At 36.9% G+C, this 27858-nt stretch overlaps 1 protein-coding gene across 3 annotated transcripts in view; it reads left to right on the top strand.

Annotated features, from left to right (window-relative positions):
* The window catches only part of ATM (ATM serine/threonine kinase), a 139948-nt gene that overhangs the window by 96826 nt on the left and 15264 nt on the right, over nt 1–27858 (top strand). For 2 of the 3 annotated variants that reach the window (XM_082844506.1, XM_082844507.1), the window contains 13 exons: nt 1196–1315; nt 3706–3940; nt 4441–4608; nt 5700–5813; nt 6768–6985; nt 7498–7705; nt 8621–8734; nt 9122–9280; nt 9738–9876; nt 10709–10791; nt 12466–12606; nt 13579–13695; nt 26442–26591. In XM_082844506.1, coding sequence (XP_082700632.1) covers nt 1196–1315; nt 3706–3940; nt 4441–4608; nt 5700–5813; nt 6768–6985; nt 7498–7705; nt 8621–8734; nt 9122–9280; nt 9738–9876; nt 10709–10791; nt 12466–12606; nt 13579–13695; nt 26442–26591 — 1966 coding nt within the window. Of the gene's footprint in view, nt 1–1195; nt 1316–3705; nt 3941–4440; nt 4609–5699; nt 5814–6767; nt 6986–7497; nt 7706–8620; nt 8735–9121; nt 9281–9737; nt 9877–10708; nt 10792–12465; nt 12607–13578; nt 13696–26441; nt 26592–27858 lie in introns of those variants that run through there. The other variant, XM_082844508.1, reaches the window with a different exon arrangement.

The raw sequence follows: 27858 nt of genomic DNA, 5'->3' as shown, positions 1-27858 counted from the left end.
TAATTTCAACACAAGGATTTGCACTGGTGAAGGAGTAAGACCTGGTGGCTGTGGTCAGGTTGTTTCCTTGTCATTCCCTTTTCCTCCTTTAAAAAAATTCCCTGTGTAATTAATAATTCATACTAGTCAGTGTTGAAACTCAAAGTAGTGCAAAAGTGGGAGGAAATATTCAACAATTAAGAATTTCATAGCTTTTACATATCTGAGAAATGAGTGCTCAGATGAATTTTATCTGTTGCAAGCATGTTTTCATAAGAATTATGAGTATTCTTGTCTTAATAATTGTATTCTGTACTTCATATTTTAAATTTTGTACAAAAGAATTCTTTAATACACACTTGATATGTATATGTACACATATATATACACACAAATGTTTATATATATATAACCAATGTTACGTTTTAAGTTTTTGTTTTAGATGTAAGAGCATGCTCATATGTTAGGTACTTACATAAAGTGTAAGTTATTTTTTTCTTATGTAATAACTTTTTCTTTGCTTATGTGGTTCAGATATATTCTACCTTTAAAAATAAAATTCCCTTTGGGAGCCCTGATCAATTATTTACGCAGAACACTGAAGAAGGTCTTCTTGTTTCCCATTCCTTTGTTTTCTTCCGGGACCAGTGTACTGAGAATTTTAATCTTTTCTCCTCTAGTAGTTATGTGTCATTTACCTCTTTTAACGTTTAGTGTCCTTTTTATAAAATGGTGACTAATGGTAAATTCTTAAAGGCTTGTTATGAGGTACAAATGAAATAATGCACAACAAAGAACTTAACTCTAACAGGCTAAACAAATGTAACACATTTTTTGTTTAACAGTATTTGTGATCTAATAAATCCTGTACTTTATTACAGAAGTAATACTTGCTGCCATTTAAGTGCTTATCATGTGGTGGCCACTTTGTTAGGCTTTTTCTGTATGTATTCTTTAATTTTCAACTGAAAGTGAAAAAACTGGGTTCAGAGGAATCCAGTAATGTGCCCAAAGCTATTCAGCTATTACTGGCAAAACTGGGATTTAGATTAGGTCTGTACAATTCCAAGGCTTACTTTGTTTCCACTACCTTATGCTTGTGCTTGTGAGTGTTAGTATTATTAGATCCACACCAAGGCCTATAATGGGAAGTCAACTTTTATCTTCCTGCAAACCTCTTCTTAGTTTTTAAGTGTCTTGTCTTTTCTGCCACTAGAGTTAAAGAAGTAGAAGAGTTGTGTAAGGGCAGTCTTGAGTCTGTGTATTCCCTCTACCCTACACTTAGCAGATTGCAGGCCATCGGAGAGCTCGAAAACATTGGGGAGCTTTTCTCAAGGTATGTGATTGAAATGACTGTGTATTCCAAAGTATAACCTTTCTGTTACCAATAGGGACTTTAAAAAATAAAAACTATATAGAGATCAGCTATAGGTTTATTTCAATATCTTTTATCAAGATATAAGTAAATTAACCTAATGAACTGTGATCTTGTTAAAATAAACATTTTCAAAAATATTCATTGTAAAAATTCAGGTTATTAAAATTTAACTTACTGTGTTTTTCTCTTTACAACTTTTTCCCTGTTCAACCCTAGATGAAATTGTTTCCTCATGTTTTTTACCATAGCACATTATACTCCATTCTGTTTAGTATCACATTGCATTAGTGTCATTTTATGTATACTCTGCCATGCTGTACTAGAAGCTCCCTAAAAATAGGGCTTATTTATTCTTGAATCCTTTGTATCCCTAGTGCTTTTTCCTGGTGACCAATTCTTAGTAAACAGTCAATGTTAATGAATATGGAGTGTTTAGGGGAGATTGCCTCTTATAATGGTGAAAAGGAAGTGATCTCACTTTCCAGGAGTGTTCCTGGATCTTTCTCTGCTAGGGAGTTATAAGGAAGAAAGGGAAAGTTTGATGAGCTGGTACCAAATACCTATGCTCTAGGACAGCAGTTCGCAAAGTGTGGTGTAGAGATCCTGGTTTTCCCAAGATCCATTCAGGAGTTCATGAAATCAAAACTGTTCTTACAAAATGTTATCTGGTGTTTTTGCTCTCATTCTCTCATGAGGTATAGTGAAGTTTTGGTGAGGTATCAGAGAATAGCCACAATTATCTGAAGACTATGAAAATACTCCTCCCTTTTCCAACTATGTATCTGTATGAAGCTAGATTTTCTTCATATACTTCAGCCAAACATCATAGCACAGCAAACCAAATGCAGAAGCAAAGATGAGAATTTAACTGTCTCCATTAAGCCAGACATCAAAGAGGTTTGCATAAATGTGAAACAGTGCTCTTCTCACTAAATTTGTTTTGTTTTGGGAAGGATAGTTATTTTTTAATAAAAAATGTTATTTATGATATATGATATATAGTCGATTTACTATTGTTATTTTAAAATAAATTAATACATGTTAGATTTTTCTCAGTTTTAGTTTCTAATAAGGTAAATATTAATAGGTATAATCCAATAAACAAAAGCTCTTTGGGGGTCTTCAATAATTTGTAAGAGTGTAAAGCATTCCTGAGATTAGAAAATTTGAGACCTGCTGCTCTAGGATCATTTTGGGAGGAATTAAAGTTTTGGTTCCTGTGAATTTATGTTACTGTTTCCTTCTTTATCAAGCAACTAAAAGAGCTTTCATTTCCTAGTCATCACCTTATCATCTTAGTCTCCTTGCTTCATCTTAATTTCTCTTCATATAGTAGGCCTAAAGGATTGGACAGTATTGCTTAGTTGAACATCTGGGAAGCACTCTGTTCATATAAACTAATTGTACAATATGCATTTTCTCTTCCTTTAATAAATAGTATTGGTATATGAAACCTTTACCAGGTGCCAGCATTTCCTTCATTGGATTGTTCTTTCTTTAACAGCTGCCATTTTGCATAGAGTCATGCCCTGTGCGTGGCAGGCACAGTAGATAATGAGTTTATTACATTTCCTTGCTGACTGTCCTTTTTACCACAGGGAACATTGGAGCTGGACAAGAGGTATAGATGTTCTGAATGACAGGCCTGATGAATGTGTTCTCATTTCAGAAGAATGTTAGTTTAGAAGTGTTGCTTTTTGTGAGGTTGAAGAGTATTTTTAAGAAAATCTTGAAAGTATCATCTATAAAAATATTAAATCACTATGCTGTATACCTGAAACTAACATAAACAATACTTCAATTTAAACAAAGAAAGGAAAAAATCTTTAAGTGTTCATCATGTGTTGGGTTCTCCGCTGACTGACCCTCAGAGGTCTGACCATATTGTAGGTTTCTAAACTATGGTCCTTATTTTGGATTATTTTAGAAGTTCCAGTCATGTTACTGCAAAAATTCCTTTGTGTCCTGCCCCCCAGGGGTGCTTTGTGACCACCTAGAGGGGTGGGATAGGGAGGATGGGAGGGAGATGTAAGTGGGAGGAGGTATGGGGATATATGTATATGTGTAGCTGATTCACTTTGTTATAAAGCAGAAACTAACACAACATTGTAAAGCAATTATACTCCAATAAAGATGTTAAAAAAAAAAGAGAAAATGTTGGACCAGGTCAAGGGTAGGTAAACTATAGCCCGCGGGCCAAATCCGGCCCACTGCCTGTATTTGTCAATTAAAAAAAAAAAAATTCCTTTGTGTTTATTAAATCTTAAGTTTCAGAACCTGCATATTAGCAGGGTTTTTTGTGGGTTTTTTTCATTTCTCTTATGTGAATTCTGTGATTTGGCTTTCAGATCAGTAACAGATAGGCAGCCCTCTGAAGTATACATTAAGTGGTGGAAACATTCCCAGCTTCTCAAAGACAGTGATTTTAGTTTTCAGGAGCCTATAATGGCTCTACGCACAGTCATTTTGGAGATCTTGATGGAAAAGGAAATGGAAAACTCGCAAAGAGAGTGTCTTAAGGATATTCTCACCAAGCATCTTGTAGAACTATCTGTATTAGCCCGAACTTTCAAGAACACTCAGGTAATCAGATTTAAGACTATGTCATCTCACCTCTTGACCTTGCCTTTTATTACCCAGAAAATAGAAAGCATAAGTAAAAAAGAAATGTCATTGAGAGACAGAGATTGCTATTAAAATATTGTATAGCATAATTGTTTAAGATTTCCCATTTTGGAATTAGACCTGAGTTTGAGCCTTGAACAAGGTACTCACGGTCTCTAAACCTCAATTGCCTGATTAAAAAAATGAGAAGCTACCTAACTTACTCATTGTATTTATAACAAGTCAGCAATTTTATATACTGTGTATAAACACACATAATTAGATAGATGTCTTTATATAAAGAGAAAAACAGATAGGCCGACATCGGGCCTGGGGAAGGCAATCAGAGATGCACTTAAGACAGTCTTGACAAATAGTCAGGTCCTCAGTGAATGGTAGTAACTGCTTTTATTAGTAATAGTAGTGGTAGTATTAGTAATAGTAAAAGTATTTATTCTTATTTGTCATTTTCATTTCAGCTTCCTGAAAGGGCAATATTTCAAATTAAACAGTATAATTCAGCTAGTTGTGGAGTCTCTGAGTGGCAGCTGGAGGAAGCACAAGTATTCTGGGCAAAAAAGGAACAGAGTCTTGCCCTGAGTATTCTCAAGCAAATGATCAAGAAGCTGGGTGCCAGTTGTACAGAGGTTCACTTTTTTTCTATTGGCCAAATTCGTATTTTACTGTTATAAGAAAAATGACTGTGCATTAAAATATTTAAAATAAAATTTAAAGTAATTACCAATTTTATTAAAACTTTTATTAAAGCTTTGACCCATGAACAAGAAATTGTTAAAAGGAGTCTTGAAAATTAATATTTGTAAAAGAAGTTTAGAAAGTATTCATTTTTCCTATTTATAGCATTTCTATCAGTCCATCTTGTTGTCGGTTAATCTATCCCAGTGATAAGCCTCAGTTTTTTAAACTTTCTACAGTATGTGGGAAACAAAGATGAAATAGATACTATAAATTTGAAATGAGAAAAAAAATGGAAGAGGAAATGCATAAGAGAACAAAACTTTTAGAAAAAAGCAAGTTGGAATAATTGGGTTGCTAATCCAAATACCTTGAAAACATCATGTCTAATATTTTATCTAACATTACCTATATTAGTTATTGTAAACTTGGTTGCTTCTTCAACTCTATCTCCAGCATATGATGGGCAAAGTAGCAGCATTTGTAGGAATCATGAAGTGTTTTAAAGGTTTGGACACAATGATGTCCCTCTGACATAAACCTACTTGGTGAATATCAACTTTTTGTACTTTTGGATAATGGAAACTTATATTACATCCTCCATCACTAGAGAATTCATCATTATACCAAAGCCCTGGGAACTCATATGATATGTTGTTTAAATATTGCTTAACAATGTGGACTCCAGGGAGTTACCTACTCTCTTTGACCTCAGTTGTAGTTTTCTAATTAAGGATAACAATAGTACTTATTTCATAGGGTTCTTTTAAGGATTAAATGAGTTACTATACATAAAGCTGGTAGAAATGCCTAGCATATGAAAGTACTCAATAAATGTGAGTTGCTCTGATAATAGTAATAATAATAAACAGTAGAGAATGATTATTTTATAAACCTACATATTTGGAATTATTAAAATAGTTGTAAGGTAAAAGCAAATGAGGAAAGACATTTTTAACCTGCTTTTTTCCCCCTACGTGGATGATTCTTTTATATAGTCATGATAATGAATTACATTTTAAGATTTTGCTTTCATATACAGAATGATCCCAACCTAAAACTAATATACACAGAATGTCTGAGGGTTTGTGGCACCTGGTTAGCAGAAACTTGCTTAGAAAATCCTGCAGTCATCATGCAGACCTATCTAGAAAAGGTAAGATTTTTGAGCAGCCCTTAAGAGAGTTGTTTAGCTTGAACACATTTGATGTTTTTATTGGGATCAGATGTATTTCAAAGGCAAATAAAAGCATGACTTCACTTTTCTAAATATTATTACTGTTGTAGCTCTGTATACTCTTCAGGGCAGAATGAAACAATGTTACAAAAGAAGGAGCATGTTTGGAAAGTAAGCCCAAATGTGTCTTCTCTTTACCCCCATCACCAGCTACTCTTTAAACTACTCTGGTTCTAAGCTAAGTTTCTGATAATTTCTCCACTTAACTTATTTGTAAAAATAGGTGATTAAGTAATATGCAAGTCAACCTTTATTATTCATTTGTAGCCCAACACTACAAGTAGGACTGGGACTCCAGTGCTACTACTGCTTTTGACCTTCCTGTTTCTCCCTCTTATTTAGTTTAGCTAATTTTAGAAATAGCTACTTCACTAAATAAATGAACATGAAAAGCATAATATGATTTTTTTTTTTTTTTTTTTTTTGCGGTACACGGGCCTCTCACTGTTGTGGCCTCTCCCGTTGCAGAGCACAGGCTCCAATGCGCAGGCTCAGCGACCATGGCTCACGGGCCCAGCCGCTCCGTAGCATGTGGGATCTCCCAGACCGGGGCACGAACCCGTGTCCCCCTGCATCGGCAGGCGGACTCTCAACCACTGCACCACCAGGGAAGCCCCCCATAATATGATTTTTAAAAAATTTTATAGAGCTTTTTGTTTTTGCACTGTTCTTTGCAAATATTAGCTATTTTGGTTATTTCTGCCATGTCAAAGTTGTTTTGCAAAGTCAAGAAAATACTGTACTTCATATAATTTAGCTTATATACATATATATAAATTAAACTTCAGTGTGGATATTTCTTTGATCTGAGTAATTCTTTAGATGTATTTAGTATCTGTAAATATAATATAAATGTATTGTTTTTTCTTGAAGGCAGTGGAAGTTGCTGGAAATTATGATGGAGAAAGCAATGATGGGCTCAGAAATGGAAAAATGAAGGCATTTCTCTCATTAGCACGGTTCTCAGATACTCAGTACCAAAGAATTGAAAACTACATGAAATCGTCAGAATTTGAAAACAAGCAAGCTCTCCTGAAAAGAGCTAAAGAGGAAGTTGGCCTTCTTAGGGAACATAAAATTCAGACCAACAGGTAACTAGGGGTCTACAAGTGACACGATATACAGATATACAGTATATATACAGGTATAGAGAACCAGATAAGAATTCATGCTCTGGTTCTAAGCTAATTGTAAAGTATATTGATGTTAGCTTCTTGTTTTGCTTTTTTTAGTTTGTTTGTTGGTATCATAGTTGAAGAAGAGATAGGTGTTGAAATTAAATAGGAGTTACCTATTTTGATGTCATTAAATCCTTTATTCAAACCTGCTTTTGGTCTATATATTTTAGTGTAAGTAGAGAATAACATTCACGAAATACCTTGGATAGAGTCCACTTTGTCTTTGGTTGCCTAAGATAGCTTTTGAGTTGCACAAACTTACTTTAAGACAAAACTAAGTTTGTTCCCCTTTATAATTCTTAGAATTTTGCTTTTTCTCCTAAGGTGGACACCAGATTTTTTATTTACTTTGTATATCTTATATGATGTTGTAGTTCTATAAAATTTGATGGCTTTTGTGTTTTGCTTTAATTATCCAATGTAAGGTACACAGTAAAGGTTCAGCGAGAGCTGGAGTTGGATGAATGTGCACTCCATGCATTGAAAGAAGATCGTAAACGTTTCTTATGTAAGGCAGTTGAAAATTACATCAATTGCTTATTAAGTGGAGAAGGGCATGATACGTGGATATTCCGTCTTTGTTCCCTCTGGCTTGAAAATTCTGGAGTTTCTGAAGTCAATGGCATGATGAAGGCAAGTGTTCTTTTTCAACCCAATATTCTAGCCTGTGCTTTAAAAGTTTAGACATAAGCCCCTCAATGTCATGGATTTTGTATACTTTGTATCCTTGGCACTTGGTTCAGGGCTCTACACATAGGTACTTAATTAGCTCTAATGATGTAGGTTTATGTGGCTATGAGAGAATTTAGGTCAGTCTTTTCCTATATCTTTGCAATCACCATAGGAAAGTACTCAGAATGCTAGACTGGGAGATTTAGAAAGCAATTAAAAATGATGTGATCACAGGTTGGGTATTTTTCCCCTGCTTTAATTCTTTTCTGGGATTTTTTATGGTAAATTATTTTTGTAAATGGAAAAAAAGATTTTAAGAAAACATTAAAGTGGCAGTATTTTGTAAATTTTTATTTAAAAAATCTTAGGTTTTATTGATGACACCTAATATTAAAGTTATGTTGGCAAGGTATATATTGGCAATCAGTTTGAAGCTTAGAAGTAAAATGGTTCTTCTGGCTGAAGAGAATGATACAACCAACCTCTGCTACTAATGTACATTAAATCCTGTTACTTTTAGCATGTAGGGAAAAATAGTTATTCCCTGTTATTCACACTGACTTCTCAGGAGTCAAGATTACAATAGTCCTTAGATCCACATTTGTTCTCCTTGGATTCACTGGAATATGAGCAGTGCCAAGTATTCCAGTTCTGAATACAGTTTGATTTAGGTTCAAATATTATGACTGACCAGTGAATCAATCTAGACTTTAAGATAAATGATAAGTAAAAATATGTGATTAGTGAAATTTTATTTAATATCTGCTAGATGATTACACTAGTAGAGGAGCATTTTCTTAGAATAATTTATTTGCTTAGTTGTGAGACTATTTGAAATGCATTGTTTTTTTAATTTTGTGTTCTTTTTAATGGTAGAGAGATGGAATGAAGATTCCATCATATAAATTTTTGCCTCTTATGTACCAATTGGCTGCTAGAATGGGGACTAAGATGATGGGAGGCCTAGGATTTCATGAAGTCCTCAATAATGTAAGTAAACCTGAAAATCAAACCACAGTTGCTTTTCTTTTATATTATTATATACTACTGTTCCACTCCAGGAAGTGGCAATACAAAAAAAGTTTAGTCACTCATATTTATTATGCTATATATATATATATATATATGAGGGCAAGAATAAAGATTCCCTTTTGTCTCCTCTCATGCTCCACATAAGTTACTCAATTTCTTTCTCTTTCTTATTCCTCATGTACTTCTGTCTCTCTCTCTCTCATACATACCCATACTCACACAGTCCACCCACGGCAGCATCTAGTACAGTAACACATATCTTAATGTTAAGCAAAATTTAAAAGGTTATGGATTTTCTTTTTTTTTTGGTTTCCATAAAACTAACAGTTCTTAATTTTATGACAGCTCATCTCTAGAATTTCAATGGATCACCCTCATCATACTTTGTTTATTATACTGGCTTTAGCAAATGCAAACAAAGATGAATTTTTGACCAAACCAGAGGCAGCAAGAAGGAGTAGAATAACTAAAAATGCACCTAAACAAAGCTCTCAGCTTGATGAGGTATCTGGATTGAACATGCATACCTTTTTGAATTGTAATATTCATTTTTTCCCAAAATATTCCTTTCTTAAGTCTCAGGAATTCTAGGAGTGTGTGTTCTTGACAGTATTCAGATTGTAAATCCTTTGTTATTGTGATGCTACCTAAAATTGGTTGAAAACTCCTGAATATTTCTCAAAGCATAAGAAATACCAAAAGTATTTTTACCTTTTTTCCTCAGAGCAATGAGCAAAGAAAAAATAAATTTTACAAGGCACCCAAGTCATTTACTCTTGAGATTATTTTATCTTTGATGTATTTCATTCATAATAAGATGACTTGGTCTCTGAGGGATTATAGTCCTTCCATTGTCTAGCTTTGTGCATAAATTACTTTTCCTTTTGTTATTATAACTCTGAAAAGTTTAAGTCTTGAGTATTTGCTTATGTAATATTTTTTGTTTGTTTTTTATTAATAGGATCGAACCGAGGCTGCAAACAAAATAATACGTACTATGAGAAGCAGGAGACCTCAGATGGTCAGAAGTGTTGAGGCACTTTGTGATGCTTACATTATACTAGCAAATTTAGATGCCACTCAGTGGAAGACTCAGAGAAGTATGCAGTTTGAAAGAATGAGTGTTGCCTTCTTGCTGTGTTATTCTCTGTAGGGATGTATTAATTATAGAGCTTAATAATGTAAATCTGTTCAACTCACACACATTAATTATAGATGTGAATGTCCTGATGATTACAACTTACACATGATTCAAAACTTAATTTTTGTATAATAGCTTCAACACCTCTCCAGTCACTTTTTTACTTAATGTCTTTTTGTGGAACTGATAATAGGTGACTGCACTCTAGGACTTAAAAATGGGAAGACCTTATCATTTTCTCCATTATTCTTCTTGCTGTGTCTATTTAAATAATTATAAGCTGCTATAATATTTGGTTATTTGTATCTCTCTCCCCATACTTAATAATTGTATTCTTTTTTCTGTTCAGAATCATATCTTCACATTTAAATTTGTATTATTTTAAAATAAGAATGAGGCTTCTCATAGTGTTCCTCTCTAAGCAAACAAAGACTATTGTCATGTCCTTTAGTCAGATTTAATAGTAATATGACAGGAGTACATTATCTATGTGCTATTTACACTGTATATAATTATCTTAAGTTGCTCGATTTGACCCCTCAGGTAAATCTGGTCTAGTTACCAGCGCCAGGTAACCTGCAAATTCATTTGTAAGCCATGTTAACCATTGTTATGCCCTGACCCTGAGTGGCATTGTGTCCTGAGCCCTTGGTCTTCATTTCTAAATCAGGGCCTGAACCACAGATTAGCCACAGTTTGGGTTTATGGTACCTGCTGAATTCTCCTGCTTTACCTTCAGTACTATTCCTCAGTTTGCAGTTGTCACTGAAACCTCTTTATTTTAAATACAGAAGGCATAAGTATTCCGGCAGACCAGCCCATTATCAAACTTAAAAATTTAGAAGATGTTGTTGTTCCTACTATGGAAATTAAGGTAATCTACCATTAACTGTTTTGATTATTTTTTAATTAAATAATTTATTTATTTTTTGACTGTGTTGGGTCTTCGTTTCTGTGCGAGGGCTTTCTCTAGTTGCGGCAAGTGGGGGCCACTCTTCATCGCGGTGCGCGGGCCTCTCACTATCGCGGCCTCTCTTATTGCGGAGCACAGGCTCCAGACGCGCAGGCTCAGTAATTGTGGTTCACGGGCCTAGTTGCTCCGCGGCACGTGGGATCCTCCCAGACCAGGGCTCGAACCCGTGTCCCCTGCATTGGCAGGCAGACCCTCAACCACTGTGCCACCAGGGAAGCCCCTGATTTTTTAATTAAGCTAAATTACTCTTTAGTAGGTTAAACCATTTGAAATAGCCTTTTTTTGTAGGTCAAAATTGGTTAAATATTGGCAGTTTCACTTGTTTCAACCTATAGTTTGTTTTATTTTTAATATTTATTTATTTGGTTGCATCAGGTCTTAGTTGTGGCATGCGGGATCTTTCTTTGTGGCACGCAGGCTCTTAATTGCGGAGTGTGGGCTTCTCTCTAGTCCCGGTGCACAGGCTCTCTAGTTGTGGCACGCAGACTCTAGAGTGTGCGGGCTTAGTTGCCCCATGACATGTGGGATCTTAGTTCCCCAATCATGGATCGAACCCACATCCCCTGCATTGGAAGGTGGATTCTCAGCCACTGGACCACAGGGAAGTCCTCAGCCTATAGTTTTTTTTCTTTATTGGATTCCCTTTGCCCAAGAATTAAAATATATAAAGTCCTCTCCTGCTTTCTTTTCTTTTGCCTTCATTTTTACATTTTTCATCTTTCTTATGAAGAAGTCTATAGACTTATTTTTATTGGCCAGAAGATTTCATGTGTTTATGCCAAAATTAAGTTTTAACTGAGCAAGAAAGTCCCTAATTGTTTTATACTGGTTTTTAAAATTCTGTATGCATTAGAATGTATTGACTGTGATGTATTACGGTATTAAATAATACAATATGTATTACAATATTAAATTGACTATAATATACATGACATTTTCAGCTATATCCTGATGGTCTTTTATTGTTAGAAGTACGGTTGCCAGGGATATATGTAATGATAAAGGTTACAGTTTAGAAAATGATCATTTTAACTACATTGTAAAATCTCTCCTTTGAGTTTGTAGTTTAGTGTTTAATATCTGTAGTTGTTTGATTTGCAATGTAGCTTCATCATGTGGATTAACCTATCAGCAAATTATTTAGCTGAATATTTCCTGAAAATGCCAGATTTAGCAATTACAACCAAGAAAACTCCTCTCCATATTTTTCTAAAATTTACCTTGTTTTTGTGAGGAGATGACTTAATTTATACAGATGACTTAACATATACAGGTCAGTGGCAAGACCTGAACCAGGGTTTTTCAGTAGTTTTTCAGTAACACTATTCTAACTTTGTATGCCCTACTTTTATTAAGAGATGTTTAGGGAGGTAAATTTTATCTATGTCAGTTTTTAAAGCCTTTCCAATGTCAGATCTTCTTTCTTTCATTTATAAAGTTACCACTTCAGTTCTTAACCAACAGCACATTGTCATTCATTCCTCTGTTTAATATTAAAATTGTCATTTATAATTCATTTTTCTTTAAATGCAAATTGTGTATCTGAGCTATTGTCATATTTATACATTTTATTAGGTGGACCCCACAGGGGAATATGGAAATCTGGTGACTATACAGTCATTTAAAGCAGAATTTCGTTTAGCAGGAGGTTTAAATTTACCAAAAATAATAGATTGTTTGGGTTCTGATGGCAAGGAAAGGAGACAGCTTGTCAAGGTGAGATTTTCCTTTTGTTGTTAATGAAAAAAGTCAAATAGAAAACTTTAGTTGATATTTTCTTCCTACTTTGGGTCTTTATTTTTTTATTGTTTTTTGCGGTACGCGGGCCTCTCACCGCTGCAGCCCCTCCCATTGCGGAGCACAGGCTCCGGACACGCAGGCCCAGTGGCCATGGCCCACGGGTCCAGCCACTCTGAGGCACGTGGGATCCTCCCGGACCGGGGCACGAACCCGTGTCCCCTGCATCGGCAGGCGGACTCTCAACCACTGCACCACCAGGGAAGCCCTGGGTCTTTATTTTTATTCTGAATAAGGAAAACATAAACTAGAAATATATTGTTTTCTAGAAGCAGAATGCTTTTCCTCATTTTTTTGTCTCTCTGAAAGACCAGCCTTATTATAATAGTTGGTTGAAGTAAAAGAATACTTTTAACATGTACAGACATGATGAGATTAACAATCAACCTGCTTGTTATGGGAAAAAAGATTTCTGGTGAGTGTAGCTTATTTTTTTGAATAGTTCAAGTTGAAGGCCCTTGCCTCAATATCCTGAGTCTGGCACTGTGCTAAGTGCTATTAAATGTATCAGAAAGCAACAGCATTCCTCCCTTACTCTGCTCTTAAGCTCTTTGGGCCTTGCTGGGAAGTAGTAGAGGAACAACAGTGCTCTTCTACACTTGTATTTTACAGTGTGCCCTCAAGTGGAGGGATTCCAATTATTTTAATTACAAAAGCAGCAAGTGGGGGGAAACTTCTTATTTCTAAATTGGTCTGCCTACCCAGTGGTATAGCTTATTCTAAATGAAAGAATAGTATTAGGTCTTAATTATTTAAGAGACTATTATGAAGAGCACAATCCTCGGATTGATTTCTAAGTTCCCTTTGGCTGTCTTCGGATGACTCTTCGTGTGATTTTATAATAAAGAAAATGAACTACACTTAGTTATTTGTGTTTTGATTATTCTGAAGGGCCGCGATGACCTGAGACAAGATGCTGTCATGCAGCAGGTTTTCCAGATGTGTAATACATTGCTGCAGAGAAATACTGAAACCAGGAAGAGGAAGTTGACTATCTGTACATATAAGGTAACTAGTTTATACTTCTGCTTCATTAAGGACATGTAAAAGACACCATTATTCAGGCAGGGGTCAGCAAGCGTTTTCTGTAAATTTTGGAGATTAATCCTTTGTCAGTTGCTTCATTTGCAAATATTTTCTCCCATTCTGAGGGTTGTCTTTTGGTCTTGTTTATGGTTTCCTTTGCTGTGCAAAAGCTTCTAAGTTTCATTAGGTCCCATTGTTTATTTTTGTTTTTATTTCCATTTCTCTAGGAGGTGAGTCAAATAGGATCTTGCTGTGATTTATGTCATAGTGTTCTGCCTATGTTTTCCTCTAAGAGTCTGATAGTTTCTGGCCTTACAATTAGGTCTTTAATCCATTTTGAGCTTATTTTTGTCTGTGGTGTTAGGGAGTGTTCTAATCTCATACTTTTACATGTACCTGTCCAGTTTTCCCAGCACCACTTATTGAAGATGCTGTCCTTTCTCCACTGTACATTCCTGCCTCCTTTATCAAAGATAAGGTGACCATATGTGCGTGGGTTTATCTCTGGGCTTTCTATCCTGATCCATTGATCTATCTTTCTGTTTCTGTGCCAGTACCATACTGTCTTGATTACTGTAGCTTTGTAGTATAGTCTGAGGTCAGGGAGCCTGATTCCTCCAGCTCCATTTTTCGTTCTCAAGATTGCTTTAGCTATTCGGAGTCCTTTGTGTTTCCATACAAATTGTGAAATTTTTTGTTCTAGTTCTGTGAAAAATGCCAGTGATAGTTTGATAGGGATTGCATTGAATCTGTAGATTGCTTTGGGTAGTAGAGTCATTTTCACAATGTTGATTCTTACAATCCAAGAACATGGTATGTCTCTCCATCTAGTTGTATCATCTTTAATTTCTTTCATCAGTGTCTTATAATTTTCTGCATACAGGTCTTTTGTCTCCTTAGGTAGATTTATTCCTAGATATTGTATTCTTTTTATTGCAATGGTAAATGGGAGTGTTTTCTTGATTTCACTTTCAGATTTTTCATCATTAGTGTATAGGAATGCCAGAGATTTCTGTGCATTAATTTTGTATCCTGCTACTTTACCAAATTCATTGATTAGCTCTAGTAGTTTTCTGGTAGCATCTTTAGGATTCTCTATGTATAGTATCATGTCATCTGCAAAGAGTGACAGCTTTACTTCTTCTTTTCCGATTTGGATTCCTTTTCTTCTCTGATTGCTGAGGCTAAAACTTCCAAAACTATGTTGAATAAGAGTGGTGAGAGTGGGCAACCTTGTCTTCTTCCTGATCTTAGTGGGAATGCTTTCAGTTATTCACCATTGAGGATGATGTTGGCTGTGGGTTTGTCATATATGGCCTTTATTATGTTGAGGAAAGTTCCCTCTATGCCTACTTTCTGCAGGATTTTTATCATAAATGGGTGTTGAATTTTCTTGAAAGCTTTCTCTGCATCTATTCAGATGATCATATGGTTTTTCTCCTTCAATTTCTTAATATTGTTTATCACATTGATTGATTTGCGTATATTGAAGAATCCTTGCATTCCTGGAATAAACCCCACTTAATCATGGTGTAGGATCCTTTTAATGTGCTGTTGGATTCTGTTTGCTAGTATTTTGTGGAGGATTTTTGCATCTATGTTCATCAGTATATTGGCCTGTAGTTTTCTTTCTTTGTGACATCTTTGTCTGGTTTTGGTGTCAGGGTGATGGTGGTCTTGTAGAATGAGTTTGGGAGTGTTCCTCCCTCTGCTATACTTTGGAAGAGTTTGAGAAGGATAGGTGTTAGCTCTTCTCTAAATGTTTGATAGAATTCGCCTGTGAAGCCATCTGGTCCTGGGCTTTTGTGTGTTGGAAGATTTTTAATCACAGTTTCAATTTCAGTGCTTGTGATTGGTCTGTTCATATTTTCTATTTCTTCCTGATTCAGTCTCGGCAGGTTGTGCATTTCTAAGAATTTGTCCCTTTCTTCCAGGTTGTCCATTTTATTGGCATAGAGTTGCTTGTATTAATCTCTCATGATCCTTTGTATTTTTGCAGTGTCAGTTGTTACTTCTCCTTTTTCATTTCTAATTCTATTGATTTCAGTCTTCTCCCTTTTTTTCTTGATGAGTCTGGCTAATGGTTTATCAATTTTGTTTACCTTCTCAAGGAACCATCTTTTAGTTTCATTGATCTTTGCTCTCGTTTCCTTCATTTCCTTTTCATTTATTTCTGATCTGACCTTTATGATTTCTTTCCTTCTGCTAACTTTGGGGTGTTTTTGTTCTTCTTTATCTAATTGCTTTAGGTGCAAGGTTAGGTGTTTATTCGAGATATTTCCTGTTTCTTAAGGTAGGATTGTATTGCTATGAACTTCCCTCTTAGAACTGCTTTTGCTGCATCCCATAGGTTTTGGGTCGTCATGTCTCCATTGTCATTTGTTTCTAGGTATTTTTTGATTTCCTCTTTGATTTCTGCAGTGATCACTTCATAATTAAGTATGTATTGTTTAGCGTCCATGTGTTCGTGTTTTTTACAGATCTTTTCCTGTAATTCATATCTAGTCTCATAGCATTCTGGTCAGAAAAGATACTTGATACAATTTCAATTTTCTTAAATTTACCAAGGCTTGATTTGTGACTCAAGATATGATCTATCCTGGAGAATGTTCCATGAGCACTTGAGAAAAATGTGTATTCTGTTTTTCTGGGATGGAATGTCCTATAAATACCAAACATCAAACAAGTCCATCTTGTTTAATGTATCATTTAAAGCTTGTGTTTCCTTATTTATTTTCATTTTGGATGATCTGTCTATTGGTGAAAGTGGGGTGTTAAAGTCCCCTACTATGAATGTGTTACTGTCGATTTCCCCTTTACTGGCTGTTAGTATTTGCCTTATGTATTGAGGTGCTCCTATGTTGGGTGCATAAATATTTACAATTGTTATATCTTCTTCTTGGATCGATCCCTTGATCATTATGTAGTGTCATTCTTTGTCTCTTCTAATAGTCTTTGTTTTAAAGTCTATTTTGTCTGATATGAGAATTGATCCTCCAGCTTTCTTTTGGTTTCCATTTGCATGGAATATCTTTTTCCATCCCCTTACTTTCAGTCTGTATGTGTCTCTAGGTCTGAAGTGGGTCTCTTGTAGACAGCATATACACGGGTCTTGTTTTAGTATCCATTCAGCCAGTCTGTGTCTTTTGGTTGGAGCATTTAATCCATTTACATTTAAGGTAATTATCGATATGTATGTTCCTATTCCCATTTTCTTAATTGTTTTGGGTTTGTTATTGTAGGTCTTTTCCTTCGTTTGTGTTTCTTGCCTAGAGAAGTTCCTTTAGCATTTGTTGTAAAGCTGGTTTGGTGGTGCTGAACTCTCTCAGCTTTTGCTTGTCTCTAAAGATTGTAATTTCTCCATCAAATCTGAATGAGATCCTTGCTGGGTAGAGTAATCTTGGTTGTAGGTTTTTCTCCTTCATCACTTTCAATATGTCCTGCCAGTTCCTTCTGGCTTGCAGAGTTTCTGCTGAAAGATCAGCTGTTAACCTTATGGGGATTCCCTTGTGTGTTATTTGTTGTTTTTCCCTTGCTGCTTTTAATATGTTTTCTTTGTATTTAATTTTTGACAGTTTGATTAATATGTGTCTTGGCGTGTTTCTCCTTGGATTTATCCTGTATGGGACTCTCTGTGCTTTTTGGACTTAATTAACTATTTCCTTTCCCATATTAGGGAAGTTTTCAACTATAATCTCTTCAAATATTTTCTCAGTCCCTTTCTTTTTCCCTTCTTCTTCTGGGACCCCTATAATTTGAATGTTGGTGCGTTTAATGTTGTCCCAGAGGTCTCTGAGACTGTCTTAGTTCTTTTGATTCTTTTTTCTTTATTACGCTATGCAGTAGTTATTTCCACTATTTTATCTTCCAGGTCATTTATCCGTTCTTCTACCTCAGTTATTCTGCTATTGATCCCTTCTAGAGTATTTTTAATTTCACTTATTGTGTAGTTCATCATTACTTGTTTACTCTTTAGTTCTTCTAGGTCCTTGTTAAATGTTTCTTGCATTTTCTCTATTCTGTTTCCAAGATTTTGGATCACCTTTACTATCATTTTTCTGAATTCTTTTTCAGGTAGACTGCCTATTTCCTCTTCATTTGTTAGGTCTGGTGGGTTTTTATCTTGCTCCTTCATCTGCCGTGTGTTTTTCTGTCTTCTCATTTTGCTTATCTTACTGTGTTTGGGGTCTCCTTTTCGCAGGCTGCAGGTTTGTCGTTCCTGTTGTTTTTGGTGTCTGTCCCCAGTGGCTAAAGTTGGTTCAGTGGGTTGTGTAGACTTCCTGGTAGAGGTGACTAGTGCCTGTGTTCTGGTGGATGAGGCTGGATCTTGTCTTTCTGGTGGGCAGGTGCATGTCTGGTGGTGTGTTTTGGGGTGTCTGTGGCCTTATTATGATTTTAGGCAGCCTTTCTGCTAATGGGTGGGATTGTGTTCCTGTCTTGCTATTTATTTGGCACAGGGTGTCCAGCAATGTAGGTTGCTGTTCATTGAGTGAAGGTGGGTGTTGGTGTTGAGATGGAGATCTCTGGGAGATTTTTGCCATTTGATATTACGTGTAGCTGGGAGGTCTTCTGTGGACTAGTGACCTGATCTTGGCTCTTCCACCTCAGAGACACAGCACTGACTCCTGGCTGCAGCTCCAAGAGCCTTTCATCCACATGGCTCAGAATAAAAGGGAGCAAAAGTAGAAAGGAGGGAAGGAGGGAGGAAGGAAGGAAGAAAGAAGGAAAGAAAATAAGAAAGAAAGAGGATAAAATAAAATAAAGTAAGATAAAATAAAGTTATTAAAATAAAAAATAATTATTAAGAAAAAAAATTTTTTTAATTAAAAAAAAAAATGGATGGACAGAACCCTAGGACAAATGGTGAAACAAAGCTGTACAGACAAAATCTCACACAGAAGCATACACATACACACTCACAAAAAGAGGAAAAGGGCAAAAAATAATAAATCTTGCTCTCAAAGTCCACTTCCTCAATTTGGGATGATTCGTTGTCTATTCAGGTATTCCACCGATGCAGGGTACATCAAGTTGATTGCAGAGATTTAATCGGCTGCTTCTGAGGCTGCTAGGAGAGATTTCCCTTTCTCTTCTTTGTTGGCATAGCTCCTGGGGCTCAGTTTTGGATTAGGCCCTGCCTCTGTGTGTAGGTCCCTGGAGGGCATCTGTTCTTCGCTCAGAAAGGACGGGGTTAAAGGAGCTGCTGAGTCGGGGGCTCTGGCTCACTCAGGCCGGGGGGAGGGAGGGGCATGGAGTGCGGGGCGAGCCTGCGGCTGCAGAGGCCAGCAGGACGTTGCACCAGCCTGAGGCGCGTCGTGCGTTCTCCCCGGGAAGTTGTCCCTGGATCCCAGGACCCTGGCAGTGGCGGCCTGCACAGGCTCCCCAGAAGGGAGGTGTGGATAGTGACCTGTGCTCGAACACAGGCTTCTTGGTGGCGGTGGCAGCAGCAGCCTTAGTGTCTCATGCTCATCTCTGGGGTCCGCGCTGATAGCCGCGGCTCGTGCGGGTCTCTGGTGCTCCTTTAAGCAGTGCTCTTAATCCCCTCTCCCTGCGCACCAGGAAACAAAGAGGGAAGAAAAAGTCTCTTGCCTCTTCGGCAGGTCCAGACTTTTCCCCGGACTCCCTCCCGGAGCACTAACCCCTTCAGGCTGTGTTCTCGCCGCCAGTCGTCTCCCTGCGATCCAACTGAAGCCTGAGCCTCAGCTCCCAGCCCCCACCCGCCCTGGCGGGTGAGCATACAAGCCTCTCGGGCTGGTGAGTGCTGGTCGGCCCCGATCCTCTTACAGGAATCTCTCCGCTTTACCCTCCGCACCCCTGTTGCTGCGCTCTCCTTCGTGGCTCTGAAGCTTCCCCCCTCTGCCACCCGCAGTCTCCGCCCGCAAAGGGGCTTCCGTGTGGACACCTTTCCTCCTTCACAGCTCCCTCCCACTGGTGCAGGTCTCATCCCTATTCTTTTGTCTCAGTTTTTTCTTTTGCCCTACCCAGGTACGTGGGGAGTTTCTTGCCTTTTGGGAGGTCTGAGGTCTTCTGCCAGCGTTCAGTAGGTGTTCTGTAGGAGTTGTTCCACGTGTAAAAGTATTTCTGATGTATCTGTGGGGAGGAAAGTGATCTCCGCATCTTACTCTTCCGCCATCTTCCCCCTTTCCCCCGAAGGGCCTGTTTTTTGTAGGTGTTCCTTTCTGGTTTCATTCCTGTATCTCCTATTTGCCCTTTATTCTTATGTTACTGCTGTAACAAGGCTTATTTATTTATTCGTTGTTTCTATTTCTGTGAAGATATAAATAAAGATAATTACTATATAGCAGAGAAGCAACCTTTCAGAGACACTTTTATGATAGTCCCATATCTGTTTCTTAAACCTGCAAAATGGTATATACCACAAGTGTTTATTTTCTCTAGTGAGTTAACCCTACTTAACCTCGAGGTATCCCAACCATCAACTAAGACTAGTTTAAAATATAATAGAAAAAAGTCCCTTTCACAATAATATAATGTATATAATGTGAATGAACTGCCTAGGATTAATGTTAATAAGAAACATGCAAGACTGTATAAAATAAAATTACAAAACTATGGCAAGAAAGAATAAAGGAAAACTAGGATAAGGGAGAAGTCCCATGTCTTAAATGGGAAGGCAGTGAAAAATGTCAGCTCATTTCTAATTAATGCATAGACAATGAAATTCCAGTAAAAATTTTTATATCATGGAAACATGATTTAAAAGTTTATCTTGAAAAATATATCGGTGAGAATGACTGAAATGTCTTTGATAAAGGCAACAGGTGAAAGTGGACTCTGTCTAATCATATGAAAGCGAATGGTAAAGCTTTAGTAATGAAGATGATATAGTTCATGACATAAAAATAGATTTATAGCCTTGAAATGGATGTTTATATATACATTTATAAGAAATCAGTATATAGCTTTGACTTTTAGGAAGTTCCTGAATAAGCCTAAAAATGCTATTAACTCTGGGTATGATGAGATTATGGGTAATACCTGCTTTTTAGTATATTTTGAATTGCCCTAAATGAACATTTTTTTAAATTATAAAAATAATTGTTAAACTAAAAACACCAAATAGTTAGGGGAGTAGGGAAAAAGAAATTAGATCTACCCTCCAAAATTCTGATTGAGTCAGGCTATTGTAATTGAAAACTGAACTTTTTTAGAGCTTCTTAATTGCTTACAGAAATAGAAATATAAAACTCACTTGTTAGTTGGGTGAGGTTGAGGGGTGGGAAAGCATGAAGAAAAGCACACTTTTTCATAATACCTTCAAGTTTGTGAGAAATTTGTCATGTGAAACTTTGTAGGATATTAACTAATATAATTGATGCTTTCTATTAGCAGTTAACAAAAAAACAAGTTCTTATGGAATGCTAAGAGCAAAAGTTTAAAAAAGATCTGTGAGATCTATTCTGCAGAAGGACTTCTTTGGTGTGGTTTAGATCAGTGCTGTTCAAATTTAGCAGGCATCGTAATCCCTGGAAGGGTTTGTTAGAACACAGATGCTGGGCTTCCCTGGTGGCGCAGTGGTTGAGAGTCCGCCTGCCAATGTAGGGGACACGGGTTCGTGCCCCGGTCCGGGAAGATCCCACATGCCGCGGAGCGGCTGGGCCCGTGAGCCATGGCCGCTGAGCCTGCGCGTCCGGAGCCTGTGCTCCGCAACAGGAGAGGCCACAACAGTGAGAGGCCCACGTACCGGGAAAAGAAAAAAAAACAACACAGATGCTGAGCCCCTAGAATTTCTAATTCTAGGATGGAGCCTGAAAATATGCATTTCTAGCCAGGTATCAAGTGATGCTGATGCAGCAGTGTTTCAGGAACCGTACTTTTAGACCCACCAGTCTAATTACTTTGCTGTCATTTGATCTAGCTTAATTATAGGACAAAGTTGATGAGCTGTTAACTGTCCAGGTACTTTAATGTGGCAGGTACTTTAACGATTGCTGAGAAGTTTTTAGAGGGCAGATATTCAGTAACATGAATGAAAGAAAATTTTTATGCTCTAAATGCCAGACTTTTAGATAGCATAGATGATGACTGAAGAACTGGGATACAATGTGTTGCAAAAAGTTTGGGCTCTAAGATCCCCTGTTTTTTTCAGAAAGCCACTCAGGTTTCCAAGAAAGTAACACAGTTTAGCTTCCAAAGTTCATTGCTATAAAGCATGAGAGAGAGAACGCCCTAATCTAAAATATTTTGAAGGCAGAAACGACTAAACTCTGTTTCTACTTTATGACTTTTTAAATATCTGAGTTTTACAGAGAACTATTTTACCGATTAAATAGTGGAGTTATTTAATGTTACACATCTGAATATTAAAAAATAATCACTTAATATGAGAGTTTAGGTTTGACTTTATTGTTTAGAATTATAATACTGGGCCAATAGATATATGTTATTTTGAGATTACTCCAAGAATGTGAAAGTTATAACTATATTGCTAGTTGTTCTTGATTTCAGTTAATGTTCCTGGAAGTTCTATAGTGTATGTAGGGAAGCAGTCTGCCTAGTCCAGGTCTTCTGTGGAGTCATTCCCAATCTGGCATTCAGGTGTCCTGTGATCATTGTGTCAACAAGAAGGGTCATTGACTTCCTGAAATTAGCTCTTGGTACCCAAATGTCAGTATACAACCTCAAAAGGAGAGACCTGTATATTGAGGCATACCAGATACCTTTCATCAGAGAGAATCACATGGAGATGAAGGAAGACAAAGTTCTTATTGTATATGCTGACGCTGAGACATAGCCCTCTGATAACTAGAATTCATGTGACTGGACTAATTTATCTCTACCAAAACTACATTTTTAGAAAGTATATTGAACAACTATTCTAAAGTCTTAGATATGAGAGGATTCACTTTTTAAAATCAAAGTCTTATATAAACAATATTTACGTGCAGAAAGAAGCTTCGTACTTAATTCTTCATTATGCCTTATGCCAATAAATAATTTTTCTTCTTTGTGATATATCTTCCTTCTCAGTCAGGATTCTGGGAGAGAAGTTGTAATTCCCTAAGGCATTCACTGTATTTAATGAATTAACTTCATTTCTATGTATCTAGGATGGTACTAGCTATGTACCTTGAGGTAATTTGAGAAAATAGTCATTAATCATTTTTTGTGACGCCCAGGCAAAATACTCAGATACTCAGATGAAATAGGCTATTCCAGGGAATCTTAGTACCTGAGGAAACACTGCCATTTGCCTTTTGAAACTTGAATTCAACTGTTTTTACATTAACCAACATCACAGTTGAATTCTGAAATGAGATAGGAAAAAACCAACCTGGTCCTTTCTAGATCAGTCTCTTAACAAAAGGCAAGGGTTTGATTTTTTCCCCCATAACTAGATATTAATAGAGAGTAATTTTGGAAAAGGTATCTTTGATGGAATATACTAGGAGGCAAGAATGTTAATGTGATCAAGCATTAGGGGTCACAGCTAGCTCAAAGATAGGGCTGGGTTTTCTGGAAGGAAGGCATTTAGAGCTACTTAAGCAGGAAGGAAAATCGGTTAGAAAGGTTATGAGATCTGTTCATTCATTTGTTCAATAATTGTTTATTTACACACCTAGTGTTGTGTTAGATACTCTAGTAGGTGCTGGGGATATAAAAGTAATAAAACATAGTCCTAGTTCTTAAGGAGCTCACCAGGGGAAACAGACACACAATTATAATGCAAAGTGTTAAGTACATTTTTAGAGAATGAAAAGAGCTAAAGATAGAGGAATAATGCTTATCTTTAACACCACTGGGGAAGGCCCAGGCTGAGGGCAGGAAGAAGCTCCAGTGCCACCAGGGCACAGAATAGGGAGAGGCTTGGGCACCAACTCCCAGTGGCCCCTCAACACAAGGCCGTCACCCACAGGGTCACTGTGACTTATTGGAGCAAGCAGAGTCTTCTGGGCCAGGGTTCTTCTAGCTTGTTTTTCACTGTACCCAATTAGGAGGCCTCACTGCATTAACAGGCAGCCAGAACCTGTTTAGTGGTTGCTTACTAAAATGCCTGTAATCCAGCACTGCTCCTCAGATTATGGCCCTGCTTCTAAAGAAAGGGCTCCATTTTGGGAGCCTCTTGGCCCTGAGAGTGAGCAGAGGCTCAGGAAGGATACACAGCGTGAGATTCACAGCCACTGTCCTTCTTCCACTGCTGGAGACAATTTAACATCCGAGGGAGTTTGAGAGGAAAGGAGGGACCAGCCCTCTCTGCCCTGCCTCATCTGCCTCTGACTGTGCTCCTATAAGAAAATTGATAAGTAGCCTGAAACCCATGGTACCAGGGCCTACCCTGTGTCCATGATCCTTGGCAAGCCCTTCCACTCACCCCCTTAATCAGAGTGAGTGGACACAGAGCAGAAGGAAGCCTGAAAAAGGCTTTAAAGCACAAGCCTTTTGCAGGGGCCCCTCTCAGTAACTTCAGGGCATGGCTTCTGTTCTACAGCCTCCAGGACCTGGGCCTGTGAACATCCAGGAATTAGCCTTAGGATCTGAGCAGCAGTATGTTCCTAAGGCTGAGCCCCACCAGCTAGCTCATCCAGAACTAGCCTCATTTTGGCATCTTGGAGACAGGGTGCTGGCCCTGAGCCTACTCATCTAGAGAGGACAGTCGTAAAGGGTTCAAGGCCCAGACACTGTAAAAGCTGGGGTAGAGCCCCCATGAGAGAAACATGAGCCCTGCTCTGGAATCACAGCTGTAGAGGACCATTTCAGGGGAAGGGCAGAGTGGGCAGAAGAGAGTAGGGGTATATGTGCAGGCAAGGAGGTGGGGGGAGTGGTGACTTAAGACAGAAGCATCTTATTCCCTATATCCTAATTTTGTTTCACTTCAGGGCTTTTCACTTCCCTCTGCCTGGAATACTGTTCCCTCAGATCTTTGCATGAATTATTATTCTTTCAGGTTTTTCTCTAATGTTACCTCTTCAGAGGCGCCTTCTCTGACCATGTCTCTATTACTCACTTTTTTAAATGTATGTTTTGTTCTATTATAATACTTGTTACCTGGCATCATTAAATGTCTATTAGTGTATACGTCTGACACCAGAATGAAGCTTTATGAGGGCATGGTCTTCATCTGCCTCGTTGCCACTCTATTCTCAGTGCCCTAGCACCATGTGTAACACATAATAGACTCTCAACAAATACAGTTAATAAATTAATGAAAGACCTCCTTCATGTTAAGACACAGAATATAAAACAGTAAAACATATTTGAGTACATTAAAATTAAAAATATAGAATTAAAGATACTGTAAAGACAGGTGGCTGAGAAAATGAATTTTAAAAAATTTATTAAACACAAAAAGGATTGTTATAATACTACTAACAACAAGAAATTTATATATAGAATATGTAAATAGCTCTTACAGACTAGTAATAAAAAGACAAGCAGGTAAGAAAAAAGGTAAAGAATACAAACAGCCAGTTCACAAGAAGAAAACATTTGAATAGCCAATAAGTCTTATCAGATTATACTCTACTGGGAATCTGGAAAATACAAATGAAAACCACAGTGAGATACTATTACACACCTCTTAGATTGACAAAGTATAGAAGTCTGACAATACATTGGGAGGTTATAGAATAAACTCTGCTAATGGGTATATAAATTGGTACAACTACTTTGTATAGTTACTTGGCAATATATGGTTAACTAAGTTGAAGATGCGTATCCCGAATGACCGACCCAGCTCTTCCATTTCCAGGTATGTGTATACCCTAGAGAAACTGAAATATATTCATTAGTAGATTAATTAATTGCAGCAGTGTTTCAGGGAAATCTGGAAATAATGTAAATGTTAATCAATATTCCGATTGTATAAATTGGATAATTGTGGCATATTTATACAAAGTACAGTTGTTAAAACGAATGACTTAGGATTAAATGTACTAACACAGTTAAGGTAAAACAGTGTTGAGTGAGAAAAAAACAAATTGCAGAAACATACATATAGTGTAAATACTCTTTATTTAAAGCTTACAATTACTTATGTATGTATAGCTTTGAAATAAAAATACTGTATACCCAAAAATACAGGAACATGATAAGCAAGTTAGCAGTCATCTTGTTGGTAGGGAGGGGCATAAGGTCAGTGAAGGGTACAAAGAGAGCTTTGTCTCTTTCCCAGCAAATATGAATAATCTTAGATTTGATAAAGCTGTTTAGTAGGTAAAAGGGTGTTTGTTTATATTATTTTCTACATTTTATGTATATTTATAAAATGTCATAACTTTTAATCTTCCCAGTAAAATTGCTTTTATGTTTAGGAATACATTTCCTCTTGGTGAAGCTAACGAGACTCCGAAGCAAGAATGCATACACTTTCAATTATTAAAGTATACTAAAATTGACACTACATTTGATATTTTCCAAAGTGAAATTCTTTGAATTTGACATTAAAAGTATAGGAAAGCAAAGTTAATTCCTCTGCTAAATGGAACAAACTAAGTATGGCTCAGTCACAGATGATGAGTATAATTAACAGGATTGACCTCTCAGGGATCATGGAGATTGAGAGAAGAGCAGGTTCTCGGAAGTCTATGCAGCAGACTAGAAAATCTTATTCTTTGAGCTTGTTTATTTTCAGTTGCTTTCTTCCTGTGGACAGAAAAATAATAGTATAACTTGAAAAAATGCTTCACACTGACTCTGATAGTTGAATAATCATCACATGCTCTTTAATGCCTTTCCATAATTAAAACATACTTAATCTGTAACTTCAGGTGGTTCCCCTTTCTCAGCGAAGTGGTGTTCTTGAATGGTGCACAGGAACTGTCCCTATTGGTGAATTTCTTGTTAACAATGAGAGTGGTGCTCATAAAAGATACAGGCCAAAGGATTTCAGTGCCTATCAGTGTCAAAAGAAAATGATGGTGAGTAACACTCAAAAATATAAGTTATTGCAAGATTATCTAATAGCTTATTAAAACTGATATCAAATATTATGGAATGTAAAAAGTTTTAATTTCATCAGGTAATTGTTAATGACAGTAAGTATAAGAAAGTAAGCTCACCAGAATGAAAGTGTGTGTGAGTGAAAAAGGAAGGTTTTTAAACTATGTTAAGTGTCAACCCTTGTCCTATGAGAACTTAACATTATTCAGTGTATGCAAATTTGCTTCCAGTTTGGGGTAAGCTAATTCTTAACAAAACAAACAAAACACTAACTAAAACCAAAAAAAAAAAAAATTATGAAATAGAGACATTCAAAGACATTTGCCACATCACACTGGCCATCTGGTCTGACATTCATTCACCCAATCAGTGACATTTATTGAATGTGTCCTCTCTACCAGATACTATGCTGAGACTTCACAAATATGACTAATCACCATCATACTTATCCCATTTTAAGATGAGAAGAAGTTCTGAAAATTTTGCTTACTCCAGGTCAATGAGCTAATAAATAGTGGAGCAAGGATTTAAACCTTGTCTGTCCAACTCTAAAATCCATTTACTTTTTCTTTTGTTGTGCTTTCTGTTATATGTTTTTTAAAACGTATGGTAAAGTACTATAGGGATTGTGATGGAAAGGTACTGTGTAGGCACAGAGGAGGACGTGATCAGTTCTACCTGGGACAGGGAGGAGTGGAGAGAATCAGATTCAAGAAAGACTTCATAGAGGAGATGGTATTTGAGCTGAGTTTTATAAATGAATTGGTTTTCCAAGCAGAGGAACATACAAACAAAAAGGAAGGAGGCATGAACAGGCAGGTAAAGATAGCATAGGCTTAGGTTTTGAGGAGGAATAGATGAGATTGAAGCAGTAGTCGTTAGTCAAAAAATGGAATGTTATGAAATGTTAAGAAATTTTCACTCTATCCTGTAGGCAATAGAGAACCCTTGAGAAGGATAGTAATATCAGATTGGCATTTTAGAAAACTCTGACAACACTTATATTTTTGAGGGTTATATTTTTGAGGGTTATATTTTTGAGAAAGCTGACTAGAGGCATGAGGCGGAGTCTGAACTAAGAGTAATAGCAGTAGGAATGGAGAACAGGCAGTTCATATAAGAAATATTAAAGAGGCAAAACTTAGATGATTTGGTTGCTGTTTAGAAGTGGGGTTGATGAAAAAAGAGTATCAGTGGCACCCAGTTTCCTGGTTGGTATGATGGAGTAGGTGGAGAAGCTATTTA

Source organism: Leucopleurus acutus (genome assembly GCF_964270905.1).
Source record: "Leucopleurus acutus genome assembly, chromosome: 8".
NCBI classification, from domain to species: Eukaryota; Metazoa; Chordata; class Mammalia; order Artiodactyla; family Delphinidae; genus Leucopleurus; species Leucopleurus acutus.
The sequence above is the reverse complement of the archived record's forward strand: the minus strand, read 5'-3'. Positions and strand labels throughout refer to the sequence as shown.